We start from the raw sequence: 23,561 nt of genomic DNA, 5'->3' as shown, positions 1-23,561 counted from the left end.
TCCCCAAATCACTAAAACACCAGACCACTAAAAACATGAACTCTGGGCATTTATTTGGAGTGCTCCATGAGACACGCCACACGCAACACTCATACCACATACACACAATTGGATTGGGAGATCCTATCTTACTGTGTGTGTATCTAATGCTGTAATGCATATACCATGCTAGTATTAAAGTTCAATATTTGCTGCTTGGGACCTCAGAAATATAAACTTTTCCACATAAGGCCTTTCCAGTGTTAGGGAAACAGTTTAGTCCATTTAACAACAGCTGTGATGATACAAATAGCAATGCACGCAGCCTGTGACAGACCATCCGCTATTTACATGACTTGCGTATATCTGGCAATTTGAAAGCAGTCCTGGCTATCCACACAGTTTACCGTTATTCAGTGTCCTTCTCCACGCAGCTCTGTCAGTGTTCTGCACCGTGGCGTCCCGCAGGCTACAGGTACCTGTAACAGATTATGGCTGATATACGCGTGTGGTCCGCGTGTTGCTCATGGATGCTCCTCCAACCCAGCGTCTCTCCGCCACGCCCACATTAATTATTGATCAGTCCTACACATTGACTCAGGAGAGTTTTAGCTTGGAATGGTTGGGAATTTCCACCGAAATGGAAATTTCCGATTTTCCAATAGGATTTTCTTCTGTTGTAGATAAAACACGGAAGCGCTGGTACTCCTCTGTGAATATCTGCCTGGTCTGTGTGCTTGTTCTGCTATAGGCAGCTGCACTACAGGCTGTGGCCATGAGGGCTGACAGGCAGTGCTGTCTGAATGGAGAGCTGTCAAGAAACTCCTCTGCTGCTCTGCAAGGCTATAGAAACATCTCACAGGGAATTAGGAGTGTGAATGAATAAGCTGCTCAGCATGCATGCGAGAAAGATAGACGGCTGCTGTGTAATGATAAAAGTTTTTATTATGCTACGGGTGTTGCAGGAGGTCAGATCCTCCTTTCCTCAGGCAAAACAATGAATGGTTCACAATAAAACAGTTATATACATTAACATAAGATCAATAAGATTACATCATTCAAAAGTCAGACATGTTGGAAATAATCGATTTGACAGTAAATCGGCCAGAAAATCTCATAGTGTGTACCCAGCATAAGTCTATAAATGTAGGCGTGACTCACTGAATAAAAGTATAGGGATTGACTTATACACGAGTCACAAGCAAAATTGAGCAAATTGAGTAATATGTGTACTATTAGTGCCATTCCCATTTGCAGCACTTTACACAGTGGTAAGGGACACTTTCTTGATAAAGGAAATGCCAAGAAAACACAAGTGTGAAAGCCCTGGCCACAGCAATTAACAAGGAAAGGGGCCGGGGGGGGGGGGGGACTACTGGGCTGCAGGAAGGGGGCTAGGGGAAAAACTGGGCTGCAGGAAGGGGAAAGGGAATAATTTCTGCACTTTGGGGCCTGAAAGAGTTATTGGTTGCACTTAAGGGACAGGAGGGGTTAATGGCTGCAATACTTTATGCAGTGCAGTCATTAACCCCTCCTGAGCCCCAAGTGCAGCCATTAACTTTGCTGAGTAGACTTATACTTGAGTCAATAAAAAAATGCAGCTTAAGAGTCTTAAATATTATAGTCCACATATACATGAGGTCGACTTATATTCAAGTAGAAATGAGGTCTACAGAGAGTGGTTCATATGTGTGATAGCATCATATATATGCAAATTGGTTTGTTGGCTCCCATAGGTCTTAGCGGTTATACAGGGATGATGTTTGGGGTATTCATTGGATACTTTGAGCGCAAACTGGTTATAAAAAATTGTTAGCAGAACCAATCCTTATTAGATATTAATGACATTTCTGGATAAATTATTTTTTGGGGAAAATCACCCTGATGGGGTTGGATACTCTGTGGGGGGATGAATATGCAACCCAAGTAAGCAATCCGAGTAAAAAGGTGGGCATGATGTCACCAAAAGGTGGCATACTGTAGGTGCTCCCCCATCAGACAGGGGCTATCATTCACTGAGAAGTCATGATGTATGTCTTTGATGTCAAAAGATAGAAAAAAAAAATCATCATCATCATCATAATACTGTATATTTGTTTTGTATTAATTATGGAAATCCCTTTTCTCCCACATTTCTCTACAGTTTTTATATATGGGATAGATTGTGGTAATTGGAGTTGAGTTTAGTTATGTATAGGGAGTGAATAATATACCTCTATCTAAAAGTTAATTTTATCTTTTAACTATTACTAGAATAATTACTGTACAGTGCTGCAGATATGGAAAAGCATAAATATCTTATAGTATTAATGTAAAATAGTTTATTATAAAATTGAGAGGAAAAAAACAAATTGGGAACCCAGCTATGATAAAACTAAGACGTTAATACTTTGCAAGCCCACACATGGGCCAACCTAAGAACAATTCAAATTGGAATAATTCAAAGAACAAAGATATAAAACAGTATTAGTGATGAGGCTCCCTGCACACTGCATGCGATTCCGATTCCGCTTTTTAATCGGTTTGTACATCCGATTCCGATTTTTAATCTTTACTGCATGCTGCGTTTTTTGATCCGTTTTTCTGTTGAATGTATTCAGGGAAAATCGGAATTGAAAATCGGAGCGGAAACGGAATCGGAATTGGAATCGGAAAATAGATTTGCAGTGTGCAGGGAGCCTAAAAGTAAATGTTGTAAAAGCTGTAAATCTGCAGGCTAATGGAAAGTTTGATTCATTCATATTTTCTAGAGCTATATTTAGGCCGTTAGGTGTTAAAGTGTCCAGTTAAAGTATCCAGAAAGTCTCCCGATTACATATGGTTCTGAATCTCCTGTGTTTATTGCTATCAGTTATTTGTTCAATAATGGTTAACTGTAGTAGTGCAAAGAAGAGATTGGGTCAGGAAAAAGGAAAGAGGAACATTGTGCATCAATCTGCGCCTTCTAGTGCTAAATGGTTATTAGAGTGCAGACATGACTGTACATCTCATGCTTGAACAGGAGCAAGGTTACCAGAGGAGGATCATCCACCAGGCAACCTAGGCAGGTGTTTTGGGGCCTAGTGGATGTCAAGGGGCCCATATGCCACTTTCTTTGTCCTCTCTCCACTTCAGCTTACCAAAAGGACCACAGGGGGGATCTACATCAACTACCTTGCCTAGGGCCCCATTACATCTTAAGGCTCTACAGGTTTCTGAGGCTCAGGGCCGTGCCGAGGCAGAGGCGAGAGAGGCTCCAGCCTCAGGGCGCAGTGTAGGAGGGGGCGCAAAACACACTCAGCTATCATTCCCCTATTGTGTTCAAAGCAGAGAGAAATAATAAAAGGGGATACATGATAGTAACTGCAAGCCAGATAACTAGAGATTTAGGTGTTGGTGGGGTTGGGGCACCTCTTAGTCTAATAGAAATCAGTGTGTGATGACTGGGGTGGGAGGGATGGAGGGGCGCACTTTGGTGTCTCAGCCTTGGGTGCTGGAGGACCTGGTCCCGCCTCTGCGGAGGCTTCCCTCTTTTTTAGGTTAGTATTTGATTTTTGACCCGAGGTTCAACACTGATCTTGTCTTTTGCCTTCCTCAGCACTGTGAGAATTTTTCCGAGCTGCGTGGGTGTAGAAGCCATCTTGTCCTCAAGCTGATCTCGGTAAATCTTTGTCTACATGAATGCCGATATCTTCTCCAACAAAACGCCCGTGGGGGGAGTCCGTGCAGATGAAGAGCAGAAAGCAGAACAAGCAGGAACATGATCTTCAGTGATCTGTGATCTAGTGAGAAATATATAAATGGAATGTGTTACATGCACACAGGAGCAAATTCAGAAGTATAATAAAAAGGTTTCGGAAAAATGGGGCACAGTATAGAATAGTAGAATATTGGCAATTGTCTGTAATAGGGGAATTCAGAGCCACTTAACTGGCAGATATTATATTAATCAACCACTTCCCAAGCACAGTTCTTTTACCTTAACGAGAATCTGTACTGTCCGATTTGTACAATAAAAAAACATACCATGTATCATGTTACAGTATACTACAAGTTTTTTTGTTACAAGTTTTTATAACATTATCTACACTCCAGTCAGGGATTCTCACAGTTTCTCAGCATGGGCAGCTCCCTCCCCCCTTAGACAAGCTGAAACAGAGAGCAGAGACCTGTCTGTGAGGGATAAACAAAGCACACACACACAGAGCCTGCAGGGGGCGTGCAGGGGCTGTGCATAACTTGTCCCTATCACAGCAGAGGCAGTGCATTCCTCCCTGGGTCGACAAAGCTTCACAAAGAAAAGAAGATTAGATATATTACAGAGACAGTGCAACTAGAAAAGGCTACAGTAATCCAGACCACATTAGAACAGGTATAGGAACTTATAGAATAGAAGAAATAAGGCTGGAAATTTTGTTACAGAGTCTTTAAAAATCAGAGCAATTTTTACATCGCACTCCGCTGATTCATTGGCAAATAACTACTGTTACTTATCACACCGAAATTATCTATATAGTTTTTTTCGACACAAATTAGGCTTTCTTTGGGTTGTACTTTTTGCTAAGAATTATTTTATTTTATATACATTTTACAGGGAATAAAAAGAAAAAAAATGCTCCGTTTTTAGCCATTATAGTTTTAAAATAAAATGTGTTTTGATAGATAAAACCCACACGTTTTATTTGCACATTTTCCCCGTTATCACATTTAAATTGTGTCCCTAGTGCAATGTATAATGATAATATTTTATTTGGAAATTGTATTTTTTCCATTTTGTTAATACTATATCAACAATAACAAGCCTTTATTTACAAAAATAACAGCAATATACCCTCATGGCATGCATATTAAAAAGTCCCTAATGCAAATATTTATATATATTCTTTTAAAATTATGTAATTTTTTATTTTTTTTAAACATGTTTTATTTTGGAAACTATGGGGTAAGGGCAAAATGGGTTAAAAATAATAAAAATGTGTTTATTTTTAAATATGAGAGTGTATGTGGGAGAACAGTACACAAGAAATACTATGTGTAACTATTTTACTTTCTGTAACGATAGGTGTCAGCACACAGAGAGAATCTGATTAATGGTGATCTGCAGTATCACCAACAATGCAGATATATACCTGATTATTGATGATCTGCAGAATCACCAATAATACAAGTATAAGTAACCTCTGGACACCTGATAACGTGTAAGTGTTTGGTGCAACAGTAAATGAGCATGGACCACCTGAGGGCAGGTGGCCCTTGACCGTATGAGGAGTATCTCCTAGAAAAGGGCTGGAGATAACCAGAGAGCCAGTGATTCCCTGAACTGCTGGGAATCAGACTCTACTGCAGTCAAAGGACTCCAATGGGATAGAGTCCCTGACTGGACTGCAGAGAATCCCCTCTGAGGGACTGGGAGTCTCTGCAGCTACCTGACACCTAACCGGGTGGTGTCACAGGTAGTACTGACAGGCTGATCACCCAAGGAGTGAGTGACAGCCAGAAGGGTCAGCCAGGCCGGGTCGGCAACACACGAGCAGATAAGGTACAGAGACAGAAGGCTGATTCGGTAACCAGGTACAGGCAGGGTCGGCAACAGGTAATCAGATGTGCAAAGGTACCGAATCAGATAGCAGGAGAGAGGTTGAGAGAGCAATAGGTCATAACAGATATCAAGCAAAGGCCTAGTCTAGAGTGTGAGGTCCGTGGTCTCAACACCCAGGAACTGGTCTAAAGAATAACACAGTACTGACACAGTATCCCTAAGCTTGGGTGTGAGGTCCGTGGTCACAACACCCTGGAACTGGTCTAAAGTATAACACAGCAATGACACAGTATTCCTAGACTTGAGTGTGTGGTCCTTGGTCACAACACTCTGGAACTGGTCTAAAGCATAACACAGTGCTGACACAGTATTCCTAAGCTTGGGTGTGAGGTCCGTGGTCACAATACCCTGGAACTGGTCTAAAGTATAACACAGCAATGACACAGTATCCCTAGACTTGAGTGTGTGGTCCTTGGTCACAACACCATGGAACTGGTCTAAGAAATAACACAGCAATAACACAGTAATCTGGCTAAGTATGAATTCCTAAGTCCACCTGGTTCTAACACACTGTGGGATCTGACTATGGTCTGAGTGCTAACACATAAGCATTCGCAACGGCAGACAACCTGAGACTGACCAGCGAGATCTATATATAGAGCAGCGCTCCTCAGCGCCACCCAGCGCCGCTCAGCCAATGACGATCTGCGCTGGGATCAAGCTGATCAGCTGATCCCTCTCCTCTTGGCATAAAGGTCCTGCCTCCCAGCGCGAGCGCGCGTAGCTCTCCACCTGTGTGCACTAAAAGGCTCAGATGCATGCTGCTGTGCGGAAACTGCCGGTCTGAACGCGGAGACAGCCGCCTCGCCGCCAGACCGCGCGGCGGCGTCTCCGCAATCCTTTACACTTTCACTTTGTAAATGAATGCCGGCGTTTCTCTGATACCGGCTTTCATTCATCACAGGCATTGTGATCTGGTTTCGGAGCAGCTGTTCCCATTCACCAATCACGGACTGATGAGACAGAACCAGCAGCGTGCACGTGAGAGTGCGCAATCACACGCACACCGATAACAAACAAAAGACGCTTATCTATGCCCCTGATCTGAAGATGAAGTACAGAGGGGCGCTGAAAAGGGTTCCAAGGATCCATAAGTAGTTAATTGCTTTATATGAATTAAATTCTCAATCAGCTTAAATACGCGGTATGTCTCTTATGTCCTCAATGGTAAGGGTTGTTTATTCATGTTATTTATATTTTATCATTATTATTTTTTATTTATATAGCACCAACATCTTCCATATCTTTGTACATAGTACAAAACAAACATTGAGGAACATATATACATGAGAAGTTCAAGACAATGTACGATCATGACATCCAGTAATACAAATACAAATACATACATACTTAATGTGTAGTTTGAGATATCACTAAAATTGGTAGACGTTCATATGCAGTGGTATAACTAGAGAGGAGCAGCCACTACAATGGGGGGGAGGGGGGGATGAGCTGTGGGGACCCCCAACTACTAACCTTCCCTTCCTCCGATACAGGGTGTAATGCTGGGGGTCATACTTTCTGACCACCCAGCACAACAAGGCTAAGAGCAGGATAATGGAAGAGGCTACACAGGCTGCCCAGAGCAACTGCAGCTCTGGGCTTCTGATAAGACACAATGGCAGCGCAGTGCGATGTTGCGCTTCTCTTGCGATAGCAAACATTCAGACAGATACAAGACAGACTGGAGTGAGGTAGCCGATAACAACCACAGCAATGGCTATCTCGCAAGCACAGGGCTAGGAGGACAGAGGCTGACAGAATGAATGCTTGCTAATCTAATCACTGCCTCAGTGACAGCAAGCATTCACAAAGACAAGAGTGAGGTAACCAATAGCAACCGCAGCAATGGCTACCTCGCAAGGACAGGACTAGGCTAGTTAAGCACGGGTGATAACGCTAAGCGCAACCAACCGAAACGTGCTAAAAACTGACTAGCTGAACACAGGATATCAACAGTTCGAGTATGTATATATCAGCGGCACTGATATATCACCGTAACACGAATACAAGGAAAATAATAAACGCTGACTAGAATATGTATATATTGGCGATGAACCAATATATAACATAAGCAAGGACACTAGCTAGATCTGGACTGGAACAATACAGCAAACTAACCTCCCTAGCATTCTGGACGAGCTGAGCTCGTCCAGAGACGCTAGCGGGCACCGCTCAGGCCCCGCTGGGCCGATTTGAATAATTTTATTTTTAAAACACGCAGCAAGCACTTTGCTTGCTGCATGTCCTACCCGATCCGCCGCTACCCGACCCGAAAGAGGGCCCCCCCCCCCCCGCAGACCCCGTACGCAGCCTGGCCAGTCGCCGCCAGGCTGCGCTTTGGGGTGGATCGGGAGTCCCTGTGACATCACGACGTTGATGACGTCACTCCGTTCATCGCCATGGCGACGGGGGAAGCCCTAACGGAAATCCCGTTCAGAACTGGATTTCCTTATGGGCGTGATCGCCGGTGGCGATCAGAAGGGTGGGAGGGAATCAGCAGCAAGAGGAGAATCATGTAGCTAGTGCTAGGCTAGCTACATGTTATAAAAAAAAATCGGGCGAAAAAACCCCTCAGCTGCCCAGAACTAGTTAGCTAGGCAATATAAACAATACAAATTCTCTGCACTAGGAGTACGTATATATGTCCCCGTGGGAAATATATAAAATCGTAGCTCCACAAGATAACTGAACTAGAAAGTAACAAGACAAGGAATATATTTCACAGTATCAAAGGACCCAGTAACAGCTTAGACAGAGCTGAAACTATGAAGAGCGAGGTCTAAAAGGGAAGGCAGACTTTTATGCTGGCATCAGCCAATGGATGCAAGTATGCAAATCTCCACACAGCTGAATGGTAATCATTCAATCCTGAGCTGGCTTGATTACCATTAGCTAGCTGAAAGACTATGATAACAAATGCATGCAGTACTATGTAACAACATGCATGCAGGGAATCCAGGGCTATCTGGCTGCAGCTCAGCTGTAGTAAGCCATTGATGGAATGCATCATTCCACCAATGGCTTACTACAGCTGAGCTGCAGCCAGATAGCCCTGGATTTCCTGCATGCATGTTGTTACAGCATTCTGAGCTGCCCAGAACTGCAGAGCAATTGCAAATGACAATGGCCTCAATTCACTAAGATCATGCTGGAGATAATAAGGCAAGAGAAAACTTACCTCCACACAGTAAGAGAGTTATCTTATCTCTTCATTCCTTACGTTACCTCTTCTGTAGTTAATTTACCTCCTCTGTAGTTAAGTTACCTCCTCTGTAGTTATTTTCACACGCAGTTAATAAACAGCCTGTCTTTAACGCTGGAGTTATTTTAAGGATTAAAGAGTTAACTTAAAGACAGAAGAGTTAACGTTAGGTTTGCCTGAGGTAAAATGTTTCCTGAATACTACATGCCTTATCACCATGGTAACAACTCTAGAAGAGTTATTAAAGACAGAAGATAAGCTTAGTTAATTGAGGCCAATGTGACTCATTGCGAATGCACAACCGAATGCAGGCTGACAAGCCAGAACTGTCCATTTGCGGCTCCACCACAATGGACAGAACACGCCACAGGAGGAATCCTTACACAGGGGACTATAAGATCAGATGTTTTTGTAGCTACACTTGAAGATCGTGATGGCCACCCTTGTTTATGACCCTTGTGAGATGGGTCCTGAGGCCGAGAAAGGCACTAAGGGGAGGCAAGGAAAGGGTGTGAACAATAGCGGGGCTCCATAAAAGTTTCGCTGGGGGGTCCCGTGAATTGTAGTTATGCCACTGTTCATATGGTAAATTACTGCAAAATAAGAAACAATAGGAGGTCATCCCTGTCCTTGCAAGCTTACAATCTAGAGGGTATTGGGTTGGAAACAATAGGGAAGGAGACACAGGGGTTTGCGGATGAGGATTGAGGAAGTGAACCTCCAATGCTACCTATAGCAACCTATAGCAACTTATCCCCTTGTCTGAAAAGGTGTGCTTTTAGAGTATTTTTTGAAGATTTCCAGCACTTACAATAGTTTGAATGATCTGATAGACCTGAGAGATTTTGGACTGGTCCAACTCCTCTAGGGAGATTCTCTGTTTTTATTTTCAAAAGCATTTACTGAGCAGCAGTTATTCAATCCAACTGACAAAATAGTGTGCATATGAGAAGACAGGCTTGCAGCTGGCATCTTTGCATAGGTTATTTTTTAGGGAGTAATTTTGTAAAGAATCTCCCCTGAGAACATGGACTGGTCCAAAACTTGATCTTTCTGATATTTTCTACCTACTATGAGTGACATCAACATAGTAAAAAGTAATTTATAGTGCATTTTTCTCTGGGAGAACTGTATCTTATATGTATGTATTTATATGTATACTAAATGTTACACATTTTCACTAAAATGACACTCTAAGTTAGGGTAAAAAAATAAAAATGTATATTTTTTATGTAAATGTAATGATCCGCTCGGCTGCCTGCGCAGGCGGGCAGCTTTTTGACCACTGTTCAGGTCTGCATGCTGCAAGTCTCTGGAAGAGAGACCTTTTGTCAGTTTTGCAGCTTGCTGCTGCTGAGGAATTTGCATACGTTTGTCATGCAAATTGCCTAGCCTCATCCTTTGTAGGCTTGCTCTATATATACCATGTGATTCCACAGTAAGTCGCTGGTCATAAGGGTTTGTCCTGTGAAACACTCCTGGAGTGTCAGCCATGCTTATTGTTTGAAGATTAGCTTAGAGTAATTCTTGGGACTGCACTAGGCAGGTTCCCTAGTGCAGTTAGGATTGCATATCTGTTTATTTGTCTGTTGCGATTGTCCTGTCCCAGCGGTGGTCGACAGGAAATCGTTCTGTGTGTCTGGGTGCTAACCGGAACAGCGGTTGTTACTGGTAGCCCCTTCTGATCTGTCTTACCTGGATCACACTCGCCTTGCGCTAGTGCTGTGGATTCTTCTGGTCTGCAACTCTCTTGCTGCACTTGGATCGCACTTGCTCTGGCGGAAAGAGCAGTGGATCCAGCTCGCTCTGTTTCTATACTTGGATCGCACTTGCTCTGGCGGAAAGAGCAGTGGATCGTATCTCTCACTTATTCCTGTTTTCGTGTATCTGTCTAGTCTGCTACAAACGCTTGCTGGAGGCTCGGTGAGGTAACCGTTAAGCAAGCGCTCGCGTCCTCTGTTTCATGTTTGTCTGTCGGTGGTTAGTTAGGCGTGCTTGTCTCTGTTGTGCTTAACACGCGGAGACCGCGCAGAAAACGCGTTCGCTGTTGCGAATGAGTGCGGTGTTCGCGTTTAGTTAGCGTTTATTATTTTCCTTATCTTCTCATTGTATGATTTGCTGTGCCTTTGCTACTCTGGTGCTCTACCTTGCTGTAGCCTTGTGTCACCTCAGGCAATCGCCTCTCTCGCGATTGCGTTCCTACTTCATACCTTCTGTTGTGTATGCACCATCGTGGGTTGGCGACTAGATTGGTGCACACACATACAATCTGTCCCTTTGCTCATTCTCATTCGCAATCGCGTCTCAGGCGATTGCGTTCTCACTCGGTTTCCTTTGTTGTGTGTCCACCATCGCAGGTTGGCGACTAGATTGGTGCGCATACATACATTCCTCATCTGTGCTTATTCGGTCTTGTGTCGCTGTTAGCAATCGCCATCTCTTGCGATTGCCTTCTCACCTGGTCTTCATGGTTGTGTGTTCATTGTCGCAGGGTGGCGACTAGATTGGTGGACACACATACCCTCTGTCTCTTTGATCTCTCTCTTTCAGGGCTATCTTGCTCTGCGTTTCTTCCCTTCGTACAATTCCTGTCTGGCGTCTGTGGCAGGGCAGAGGATCTGTTCCTCTGCACTCCACAGCTCCACCTGCCGACAGGAATTTCCCTCTACAGGTGCGTTGCACCTTTTGCTGGGTTCCCTCAAATTATACGCTTGTGGAGGATTTCCGCAGTGTCAGCGCACGTCCTGTGCACTGATCACGGAGAGAATTCCACACTCGTTACAGTAAAATGCAAAAAATACATTTACAGTTGACATAGCTCACCCAGGCACTTTTCTGAAGCTAGTTACTTGGACTTTGCAAAGGCCTCCGACACTGTTCCCCACAAAAGTCTGGTGCAAAAGTTGAGGATGCAAGGACTGGGGAAGAGTCTGTGTGCATGGATAGGGAACTGGCTAATGGACAGAAAACAAAGAGTTGTGGTCAATGGATCGTACTCAAAATGGGAGACTGTTAGCAGTGGGGTCCCACAGGGGTCTGTTCTGGGTCCAGTGCTCTTCAATTTATTTATTAATGACCTAGTAGATGCAGTAGTGAGCAATGTTGCTATTTTTGCAGATGATACAAAATTGTGCAGAATCATCAACTCTCAGGAAGATAGTGTCATATTGCAACAGGATCTGGATAGGATGGCTATATGGGCACATACATGGCAGATGAAATTCAACGTTGACAAATGTAAAGTCATGCATTTTGGACGTACTAATGGTCTAGCACCATACAAAATAAATGGGATACAGTTGGGGACATCAAACTTGGAGAAGGACTTAGGAGTACTCATTGACAACAAGTTAAATAATCGTACTCAATGCCAAGCAGCTGCAGCTGCAGCTAACAAAATTTTGGGATGCATTAAAAGGGAAATAAAAACTCGAGATGCTAGCATAATATTGCCCCTGTTTAACTCTCTAGTAAGGCCACATCTGGAATATGGAATTCAGTTCTGGGCACCACATTACAAAAAAGATATTGCAGTTTTAGAGCAGGTGCAGAGACGAGCAACAAAATTGATACGTGGGATGGAAGGTCTCACTTATCAAGAAAGGTTAGATAAACTGGGTTTATTTAGTCTAGAGAAAAGACGCCTTAGAGGGGATCTAATTAACATGTATAAATACATCAGAGGGCAATATAATAGCTTGGCGGATGAGCTTTTTGTCCCTAGGCCTTCTCAAAGGACTAGAGGACATGATCTGCGCATGGAGGAAAAACGTTTTAGCCATTTATTTAGGAAAGGGTTCTTTACAGTTAGAGTGATTAAGATGTGGAATGCATTGCCACAGGAAGTCATTATGGCAAACTCTATACCTGCATTTAAAGGGGGCTTAGATTCTTTCCTTGCGTTGAAAGACATCCATGGCTACAATTACTAGGTAATGCCTAATGATGTTGATCCAGGGATTTTATCTGATTGCCATCTGGAGTCGGCAAGGAATTTTTCCCTTTGGGGGCTGATTGGACCATGCCTTGTAGGGGTTTTTTCGCCTTCCTCTGGATCAACAGGGATATGTGAGGGAGCAGGCTGGTGTTGTACTTTATACTGGTTGAACTCGATGGACGTATGTCTTTTTTCAACCAAAATAACTATGTAACTATGTAACTATGTAGTTAAAGGGGCACTATGGCGAAAACTAGGCTGCTAGGATAGCTCTGGTAGCCTGTAGTAGTATAAAGAGCATCCGATACTAGCAGTTTGTTTTTTATTAAATGTCTGTTTTAATGGTTAGAGAGCATATGCAGAGATCCTGCCCATCATATTTTAAACCATGTCCTCCTCCCTCTGCTGACTCAGGCTGTGCTGTAACAGTATTTCTTCCTGTTGATGCTGTATGGGAGATGCAGACTTTTTAGCGATTGCTGGGGAAGATCATTGCACTGGGAGCAGACGGAGCCGAGCCCAGTGGAAACGAGTAATGTATCTTGCATATTTCTTAATTTACGATCTTCGCCAGCATTCACTGAGCAGCCTCTGCCTGCAGGAGGAGGACACACAGGATCTATGCATATGCTGCCTAAAAACATATACTGCCTAAAAGCTTTCTAGCGAACATTTAAAAAAATGCTTAATATCTGATCCTCCTAACATTAGGTAATGCTACCAAGGTTATCCCAGTAGACTAATCTTCGCTATAGTGCCCCTTTAAGTGGAATCATGAAATACTGGAAGAGGAGTTTTTCATGGGTACTTACAGAGAGGAGGACCACGGGGGAATCAGTTGAGTAGAAGCACCAGAAGTAGAACCAGCATGACAGTTTTCTGCAGAGGTCCACAGTCTGTGGAGAGATTGTATACATAACTAGTTATTTGGTGTAATGTGGCCTATTGCCCTCCCAACATTGATCACCATGCTAAGGATGAATACTGATCTAATATCGATTGACCAATTTTACCACTTCCATGTAATATGAGATTTACCTGCGCAATCTGTTCATAGCATTCAAACTCTGTTGGTCCTCATACTACATGGAAATGGTAAAATTGGCCAGTGATTGACCAACCAAAGTTGGATTTGTGTATGCACCCTAATGGTGGCCAGTAATGAGCCAATCTTTCTCATCCAATTTTACCCTTTCTATGTTATATATTGGCCTGCCTAAAGGTGGACACTTAACGCTACAATTTGCTGAAAAATCTTTTACGAACAATTCTTCATATGAATGACCGGAAATTATCTTTTGGGACCACTAATGGACAAAATTCTCTCAACCAATCCAATCAGATTTTTGAAATTTGAACTGGTTAGCAGATTTTTGTTCATTAGTGGTCCCAAACGATCATTTCCGATCGCTCATATGAGGAATCATTTGTAAAAGATTGTTCAGCAAATTGCATCATTATTGGCCACCCTAAAGGGACTCTGAGCTCTAAATAAAAACAAAATTGGTACTCACCTGGGGCTTTCTGCAGCCCACCGTAGGTCGGGAGGTCCCTCGGCGTCCATCTGGCTCTTCTCCCAGGGCCTGGACAGTAATGGCTCCCCGGCGGCTCCCGGCGACACTGGGCCAAAGTGTCGGGCTCCTTCTTCCTGATACGTCACGTCTGTTGTCATCACGGCGGCCGGCGTGACAGTATTGTGCATGCGTGATTAAACCGCGCATGTGCAGTACTGTCACGCCAGCCGCCGTGATGACGCGAGGCGGCCGGCGTGGTGACGACACACGTGACGTTTGAGGACACTCGGGTCCAGTGTCGCCGGGAGCCGCTGGGGAGCCATTTCTGACCAGGCCTTGGGAGAAGAGCCAGATGGACGCCGAGGGACCTCCCGACCTACGGTGGGCTGCAGAAAGCCCCAGGTGAGTACCAAATTTGTTTTTATTCAGAGGTCAGAGTCCCTTTAAATTATCCATTCAATATATTCACTCAATTTATCCTTATTCTACATAGATTTGGTAAAATTGGATGAAAAGATTGGATCATTAGTGGTCACCTTGAAGTCTGATACTCGCTTTCAATTATGATTGGACGATCACTGACCAATTTTACCACCACCACGTAATATGAGAGCATACCTACACAAGCTGATCATAGTATTCAATCTGTTGACCCTCATACTATGTAGAGGTGGTAAAACTGGTCAGTGATTGGCCAATCATAATTGAAAGTGTGTACTTGTCTTTATTCAATCTTACTAAAGATGATTGATGTAGGCTACAGTCAGTCTCAATCAGCCAATCTCAGACTGCATACAATTTGCATATAATCTGCAAGCAAGCTGGAATTATTAACATGTCACCGATCATCTCTAATAAACACAGGCATTGGTTACATTAAATTGTATTTGTATTTAAAGTGTATCAGAGGCGACATGTCAAATGATCAGATAAACATATATATGTACAGTGCAAAGCATATTAATAACCAGGCTGTTTTACTTGTTTTAGTTTGCTGCCTGAAAGAGTTATTTTCTAGGCATTGAAATGGCAGCTTCTGTCTTGTCGGTACCTTGTTAGGAATATAGTAAACATCACTGATAAGAAAATTACAGCCATAAAGGTTTTCCTGGTAGAATACAACTTCTGAGGGCAGGAAGAGATAAAATACATGAACTATTGACCTTTTTCTAACTCTGGGGCACTTAATAGGCTGCCACTGATTAGAGATCGTAAAAGATTCAACCTACTTTGTAAATGTTTAAATATAAAATAAAACACAGGGATACTTTAAAAAAGTCATCTTTAGGAGTAAGCGGATAAATATGTTTTTTTTCACCTAAAATTCACTTTAATGATAACGTAGCTAGAGTTATAAATTAAATATAATAAATTAACCTTAGACGGCTTCCCCAATCAACAGCACCATTTTCTTTTCTTTAAGTTCAGCACAGCAGACTCTATATTGTGTGCATAGTATGAGTTCATTTGGGTGCAGCAAAACACCAATGTCCGCAATATTAAAGGATGCCAGAGCCTAAATGACTATGAGAAACGGGGGGGGGGGGGGGGGGGAGCAGGCATGTGAGGTGAGCTGTCCTGATGCTCACCGCTCCCCCTGTTCTCCAATCTGCACCTCCTTTCTTCTTAAATGCCCCCCCAACTTCTGGAAAGCCGGGTCGGGCATCGCTGCCCCTGTGCCGGCCCAGCTGCGCGTGTCCTATAGTGTGCAGAGCAGGGCCGGGCCGAGGCATAGGCTGGAGAGGCTCCAGACTCAGGGCGCAGTGTAGGAGGGGGCGCACAATTCATTCAGCTGTCATTCCTAATTGTGTATGAAGCAGAAAGAAATAAGAAAAGGGGATACATAGTAGTGACTGTAAGCCAGATAACTAGATATTAAGGTGTTGGGGAGGTTGTGGGCCCTGTGGTCCTCTTAGTCTAATAGCAATCAGTGTGTGACAGCTGGGGTGGGAGGGATGGAGGGGCGCACTTTGGTGTCTCAGCCTTGGGTGCTGGAGGACCTTGTCCCTGCTCTGGTGCAGAGTGGCAAAGTCAGAAATGCCCTATTAACGTGCAATTGGTCAGGGCGGCTATTTATTTATTGCCTGTTCTGGCATACCACAATTTAAAGAACCTATTCAGTCCAATTGACAGATTCAATACATCCCCTTTTAAAATAAAGTAATAATTACCTCCTAAATCATTCCCCGAGCCCCATGGCAGCTGATTCCAGTGTGTGGCCTGCCCCTTGCAGCAGAGTGCCATGGCATTCAGCTATTCAATAAAGAGAAGCGCACGTATTATGGCACCGCCGGTAAACTGGGCGCAGGGTGAGCTGAATAGGTGTGTTATAAACGTTGTAGGAACTCAGAAGGAGATGTAATTTGGGGTCTGGCAACCACTGAATCCCAGAATTACTCTTTGCACGGGACGCACAGCATAGCACTAGTGCTATGACGGCACCCAGCTTTGTAGCTGAGCACTGAGCGCCGGGGCACCGAAATGACTTGCTTTGAGAAAGCACCATGGAAGTACCACGGCCCTTTTCTGCAAGGGGGCGGGGGCAGAAGTTGGATGGCCCCCGGGCACTGATAATGATTTAGAAAAAACAGACCTGGGAGGTATTTATAACTTTATCTTACAAGAAGATCTATTGAATCTGTCATTTTGGCTGAAAAGGCTCTTTAACCTCCTTGGCGGTAATCCCGAGCTGAGCTCGGGGTATGCCGCCGGAGGTCGCCGCTCAGGCCCTGCTGGGCCGATTTGAGTTCTGAAAAAAGCAGCACACGCAGCCGGCACTTTGCCAGCCGCGTGTGCTGCCCGATCGCCGCCGCTCCGCGGCGATCCGCCGCGTGCAGCGGCGAAAGAGGGTCCCCCCAGCCGCCCGAGCCCAGCGCAGCCGGAACAAACAGTTCCGGCCGGCGCTAGGGGCTGGATCGGGCGGCTCTGACGTCAGGACGTCGACTGACGTCCATGACGTCACTCCGCTCGTCGCCATGGCGACGAGGAAAGCGAAACAAGATAGGCCGCTCATTGCGGCCTATCTTGTTACTTTCGATTGCCGGAGGCGATCGAAAGTACGCTTCCGGAGCGCCCTCTAGTGGGCTTTCATGCAGCCAACTTTCAGTTGGCTGCATGAAATATTTTTTTTTTAATTTAAAAAAAACCCTCCCGCAGCCTCCCTGGCAAAATAATTAAACCGCCAGGGAGGTTAATGGTGCCCATACTTCGTACAATTAAAATATTATACTTTCCCATTTATTCAACTAAAATTATCCAATAGAATGAAAATTGAAAAGAATCCTTTTTTTCGACTGAGAAAAAAATGAACAATTATTCTCTTTTTTTTCAAGAAAAATCTGATTGGACATGGGTGATTGTTTGTAAAATTGTACAGTGTATGGTAGGTTGTATAAGAAAATACTATTAGATAAACCAACTTTTTCGTCATATTTAAAGAGAAACTATTAGCCAAAATGTGCCCCCCCCCCAAAAAAAAACCCCCACATATGTAAGTAGATACATACTTGATCTACTTACATCACATATGTATTGTAGTGTCCACGTTTTGATTTCACTGAATTTGATATAGTAAAAAGTTGAGAATTCTGTTCCTGGCAGGGGCCATCTTGTGCCCTCCAGGTTAAAGAATCCCCCCCTTCGCATCCCCCTCCTCCCCGCACTGATTGTGAGCACAGTGGGGAGGATAAAGCCAGGAGGCACAGACTCACCTAATAATGGATCCAATCGCTGGTGTTCCCATCTGTTCTCTGCACTACCACCGGAGGCAGTGCAGAGAGTATAGAAGGGAACTGCAGTGCTGGAACCATTATTCCGGGAGTCTGTGTGCCAGCCTTTATCCTTCCCTGAAACTCAGCACGGTGAAGAGGCAGAATGCAGCAGGCAGCAGAAGGGCAGAGGGGGGGACATGCCTCTGGAGGAGGGGGGCCAAGGCAGTGACAGGAGACAGTCTCTGGCCCCCCTCCCTGCGCACTAACAGCGGCTGCAAGATGAAGAGTGAAGGGTAGAGCAGGCCGCCAATCACAGCGCAGAGAGGTGAGTGACAGAGGCTTCAGCCAATCAGGCTGATAAAGCATGCCTGTCACTTCTGTTCTGCGGCCGTGCGTACATTTATAGAGCCTGGGGGCATGGGGAGAGAAGACCTAATTGGAAATAAGTAAGATTGCTTTTATTTGCCTGGTTAGCATTCTGTTTATCATTGTGACAGCCTGCGCTAGAAAATTAATTTTGTATTTAATGCCTAACAGTTACTCTTTAATCGTTTATCTTGGATTTTCAGAAAAATTGAACATCTGCGTATGGCACCTAGAAAATAATTTTAAAGACTATTCGACTAAACGGAATAATCAATCAAATTTCTCTGATCTTAAAAGAATTGAAAAATTGTACTGTGTATGGGCACCATAAGTTGGCAAGTTATTTATTTAAACATGAAAATAGCTGTGGTGTATTTGCTGCAGCACTTTATAAATACTTTTAAAAAATAACAGCCATTGGATATCTATTTTCAGCTCCTGGAAGGTTTGTTGTGAGGTCATCCTCCCTGGCCAAACATGGAGAAATACAGTAGAAAGGAAAAAAAAACAAAAAACATTAATATTTATAACATCTGGCTGCTCTTTACTCACCCAAATGGGAGGGTCCACTGTTACGTGGTGTTTGTGTTGTAGTTGTAGTAGTAGAAGCAAAAACAGTTGTCTTAATATTCAGGTTGACTGATGTTGCATCATTGGCGGGTTTATTAAGGCTAGGAAGTCCATGGCTGGGATTGTAAATGACGTTTACTTCGATGGAGACTGTGTCTGTTGCACTGGCAGTGAATTGAGGGTTTTGAGGATAGACCTTCAGGCCGTTAGAAAGGTCTATGTTCAGTCTTAGTGTTTGCCCTATGACAGCTGCAGAATAGGTGAAGGTCTTGAGGTTGATCAGTGCAAAGATCCAGAAGACGAGCTCAGGCTCTGGACAGGAAATGGTTGTGTTATAGCACAGAGTTTCATTCTTAGTGGCTAAAACTTTCATTTGGATTTTATCATCGTTAATGCTTATTGGCGATGACACCAGGACGCTTTTTCCAGTCTGAGAGTTTGGTACAAACACCTGGACAGTCATGTCAATGTAAGATGGTACATCGGGTGCAGGGGTAAATACTGCAGAAGGAGGAGTAACAGGAAACGGGGTACTGACAGCAGTGGTGGTACTTTCAATATGCAGGTGAAACGCGGAGGAGGAGTTAACATTTATCCAAGCCTTAGGAACCGGATCATTGTGACTATAAAAAAACACAACATTGACTGAGGCCGTGTCTGTTGAGCTACCTGTGAATTCAGGATCCTGAGGGAAGACATTCACTCCACCAACTAAATCCGTGTTCAGTCCTAGGGTTTGCCCCGTGACGGTTGAGGAGTAGCTGTAGGTCTTGTGGTTTATGGAGGCAAACACCAGCACAGCCAGTTTGGGAACAGGACAGGAAGTGTAGCTACAGACGGATTCATTCTGCATGGCTGTTATTTTCAGTTGGAACTGGTCCACCCCAGGCACTATCTCCGATGACACAATTACAGTTTTTCCAATCTGATCATCTGATAAAACCACTTCAAAGTTCATTGCAATTGCCAGAGTCTGGTTAGTTGCATCCCTTGCATTCTCCTGGGGTAGATTAGCCACGTTCATCTTTGGTATCATACCAAGATTCTTACTGGCTGTGGTGGCCCGATAGGCTGAAAAACATACAAAATGGACAACATTCTCATTTTTTTTTGTTTAATTCAACTTTATCTAAAGGATACTAGAGCCAAGATGCTCTGGTGAAAAGTGAAGGTGCAGTGGGTAGGGGGGTATAAACAAATACTTACCGCACCTTCCATTCTCCTCCATCAATCGCCCTTCTCTTACACTCAGACCCATTATTCTCGGTGACTCCGGCGACTCCAAACCTGGAGTCACCGAGAATAATGGCGTTCGACGTAGTAAATTGGAAGTTTATTATGTCAGCTTTTGAACATGTAGGCCTAGGTCCTAATTGGCATATATAATTATAACTAACTCTAAGGAGAAAGGGGGCCTATGGCTTCCTCATCTTAAATTATATTACCCTCCTGCGCGAGTGTCAGGCTTTCTGATTGGACATATTGGCTATCTGGGATTCATAGAAGTTTGTCCTTATGAGCCCCAAGTTAGTTAAAAACTTGTTAAGAATCTGGGATGTGGTCATTAAGAAGTATAATTGGGTGGGAGAGATATCCCCTCTAGCCCCTCTCTTGGGATTTAGACCAGGAATGGAGCCTCATTTTTTGGGGACCTGGGAGAGTAGTGGGAAGTTGTGTTTTGAGACATGTTTTTAGTGCTGGCAGTTAAAATGTTTATCTATGTTTAGATACCAGTTTGGTCAATTCCCAGTTGATTTCTGGAGACATACACAATTAGAACATTTTATAATTAAAAAAAGTTTAAAATAAAATTAATTCAATGTAATTTAGATCTTTCAGAATTTGAGAACCTTTTTGTGATGGATACCTCTTTCATAGGGATGCTCGTTCGGATTTCATGGAAATGTAATTTCCGCATTTCCGATCAGAAATTGCATTAACGTATCGGAATTCGGAAATTGGTAATAGAAGTGCGGTAGGCGGATTTTCGCGGAAGTCATGGACATTTATGTGTAAATTTCCACCGAATTTAACATTGATTTTCTCAAAAAGTTCAAGGTCTTTTTGAAAGATTTTTTTTTCTTGTTCCCACTCTTCTGCTTAACAAACCCCCAACAAATGTGGTGTTTCTAGAACCTACGGAGGCTTTGCTATTAACCTCCAAATTTGGCGGCATACCGCATATGGTAATGCGGATTTAGAGGTTAATAGCAAAGCCCCTATAGATGCTAGAAACACCAAATTTTCAGGGTATGCTAAGCAGAGGTGTGGGAACAAGAGGCAAAACAAAAAATATTTCAAAAAGACCTTGTACTTTTTGAGAAAATCAATGTTAAAATCGTCGGAAATGTAAAATGCAGTAAATCTGCATTACCATATGCGGCATACCGCCAACTTTAGAGGTTAACTAACTACATAACGACCACATCGCCCCAATTGGAGTCAGGTCCTGGAGCCAGCTACTGCAGGAGATCACATTTTAAATTTTACAATTGTTGGCGGTAGTGGTCCTTTAATAGATGACTGCCACGTTCCGGACGACCCTAATATAAATGATCTGCAGTGATAATATCAATTCCAGTGTTGCTTGCAAATTCTTGCTAAAGTCATTTTGGCATTGAAAATGCTATTTTCGATTTCAAGAAAATGATCATGAAAATAGCTTGTATTTTCATATTTTTGTGGTTTTCACAAAAATACAAAAAAACCTCTATTTTTACTCCAATAAGCACCAAAAACGTGAAAAGTAACAAACATTATTTTGGATGACATCTGTGCTCGAAAACTGAATTTAACCACTTTATCCACCACTATTTTATGTCTACGTCCTCTGTGACTTTATCTAGGCCACGAAGACGTAGATGTACTTCTTGTAGCTGAAGCTCAGCTGTGCACAAATGGGCTTGTTCCTGTGCACACCTCCGGCACTATCTGCTGCAGCACTAATGGATGAAAGGGAATATATGTTTCCTGAGCCAATAAGATTGATTTTTACCATTAAAAATACTTTTACTTCCTCAGTTCATAGTGAAAAATGCAGACTGTAGCATTATTTTAGAATCAAATATGTTCGCCATAAATTGTGACAGGAACAACATTTAAGTTTTGCGATAAATGGTAGAAATATCCAAACAACATTTGTGTTTTTTTTTTACAGTATCGCTTTTTATTTTTTAACTGGAAATGTTAAAACTGAGAAATTATGAGTTTTTTTTTTTTCAATTTTTTTTCTTTTGCTTCTTCCCTTTAAAAAACATAGAAAACAAAATTGTTGGATGGAAAAAATGCCAAGCAATGAAAGCCTAGTTTGTCTTAAAGGGAACCAGAGACGTTGGGAGGAAAGGTTTTATACATACCTGGGGCTTCCTCCAGCCCCATAAGACTGGATCGCTCCCACGCCGCCGTCCTCAGCTTCCTATGTCCGCCGGTACTGGCTCCCGTTACTTCCGCCAGTCGGCCAGTCGGCAGGCAGACGCGACCAATATTCCGCATCACAGGGGCTCCCTCCTTAGCCTTACGCGTGCCATGCGTAAGGCTATGGAGGGAGCCCCTGTTCATGCGGAAAATTGGCCGCGTCCGCCGGAAGTGACGGGACCCCGGTACCGCCGATAGAGGAAGCGGAGGACGGCGGCGTGGGAGCGATCCAGGTTTATGGGGCTGGAGGAAGCCCCAGGTATGTATAAAAGCTTTCTCTATTTTTTACATAGCTTCCTCTCTTTTCCCTTTAAACGAAAATATATATATTTCATTTAGGTGTCAGAAGTAGGGATAAAGTTATTGAATATATAAAGTCAGCGCAGGTCTATAGTAATACAGCTTTCGTCATTTTCTGGTATACAGGATCTTCGAACAAAAAGGTAAAGAAGCAAGGCTTACCAGCTTCTTTACCTTTTTGTTCGAAGATCCTGTATACCAGAAAATGACGAAAGCTGTATTACTATAGACCTGCGCTGACTTTATATATTCATTGCTTGTGTGGACTTTTGGACATTGTCCTTCTCGGCTGCGGTCGCCTTCTGCCTTGGCGCTGACACTTGTTGTTTATTTTAGGGATAAAGTTATTGCTGATTAAAAAAGGACATAGCTAAAATGTAAAAACTGCTCTGGTCCATAAGGGGGAATCAAAGTCAGGCATTTTTGCTCATCACTGATAAGTACAAATAACACTAATAATAAAAACAGCTACAGCTTTTCATTGAAATGTAGCTTTGTCTTACCCGTTGCACACAAGCTGAGAAGAGTGAAGATCACCCGTGCTTTGTCCATCGTGTCTGCGATTCCTCTCACAGAATGACTCTGCCATGCAGGGCACGTGCATTTACAGTCACAGATGCACTCTTACAGCATTGCTGAGGTCACACCACTAGTTCTTAATACTTACTCCAAAACAACTATAGTTAAGCAATATGCAAATCACGCTTTCCTGTCTTTTTATCATGTGTCGTTATACGTTCATTCTGCAACATCCTGCAGTAAACATCCCTGACAAAACCACACAGTACCACGCCTGTAGTTTTCTGACTTCGTATGTAGATGGGGAACACAAGAAACCAATGCTCACTCCAAGATAGCAACTTGCCATTTCGGCCCCGTTCACACTTACAATCGCAAAACGCTAGCGATTATCACTAGAGTTCTGCGGTTTTTTATGAGATAATCACATATTTTTTACATGACATTTTCACAATTGTTGAGCGATCGT

The 23,561-nt window shown here is 43.4% G+C and overlaps 1 protein-coding gene across 1 annotated transcript; it reads right to left on the bottom strand.

The window, feature by feature from the left end:
- Positions 1 to 906: 906 nt before the first annotated feature.
- LOC137528134 (uncharacterized) lies at positions 907 to 23,175 on the bottom strand. The gene is made up of 4 exons (XM_068249410.1): positions 23,077 to 23,175; positions 18,842 to 19,930; positions 13,512 to 13,595; positions 907 to 3,740 (listed from the first exon to the last, which is right to left on the bottom strand). The coding sequence occupies exons 1-3, from the start codon at positions 23,123 to 23,125 to the stop codon at positions 13,534 to 13,536; spliced, it is 1,200 nt and encodes a 399-aa protein (XP_068105511.1). The 5' UTR covers positions 23,126 to 23,175; the 3' UTR covers positions 907 to 3,740; positions 13,512 to 13,533.
- Positions 23,176 to 23,561: the final 386 nt, after the last annotated feature.

This window comes from Hyperolius riggenbachi, chromosome 8 (genome assembly GCF_040937935.1).
Source record: "Hyperolius riggenbachi isolate aHypRig1 chromosome 8, aHypRig1.pri, whole genome shotgun sequence".
In the NCBI taxonomy this organism is placed as follows: Eukaryota; Metazoa; Chordata; class Amphibia; order Anura; family Hyperoliidae; genus Hyperolius; species Hyperolius riggenbachi.
Note: the sequence above shows the minus strand (reverse complement) of the source record. Positions and strands in the feature narration are given on the sequence as shown.

Excerpts from the sequence above, each read along its gene's own strand:
- LOC137528134 (XM_068249410.1), bottom strand. The coding sequence starts at position 23,125 with ATGGACAAAGCACGGGTGATCTTCACTCTTCTCAGCTTGTGTGCAACG. Across the intron at positions 19,931-23,076 it reads TCTCAGCTTGTGTGCAACGG|CCTATCGGGCCACCACAGCC; the intron begins GTAAGACAAAGC and ends TATGTTTTTCAG. Across the intron at positions 13,596-18,841 it reads CAGTGGACCCTCCCATTTGG|ACTGTGGACCTCTGCAGAAA; the intron begins GTGAGTAAAGAG and ends ATCTCTCCACAG.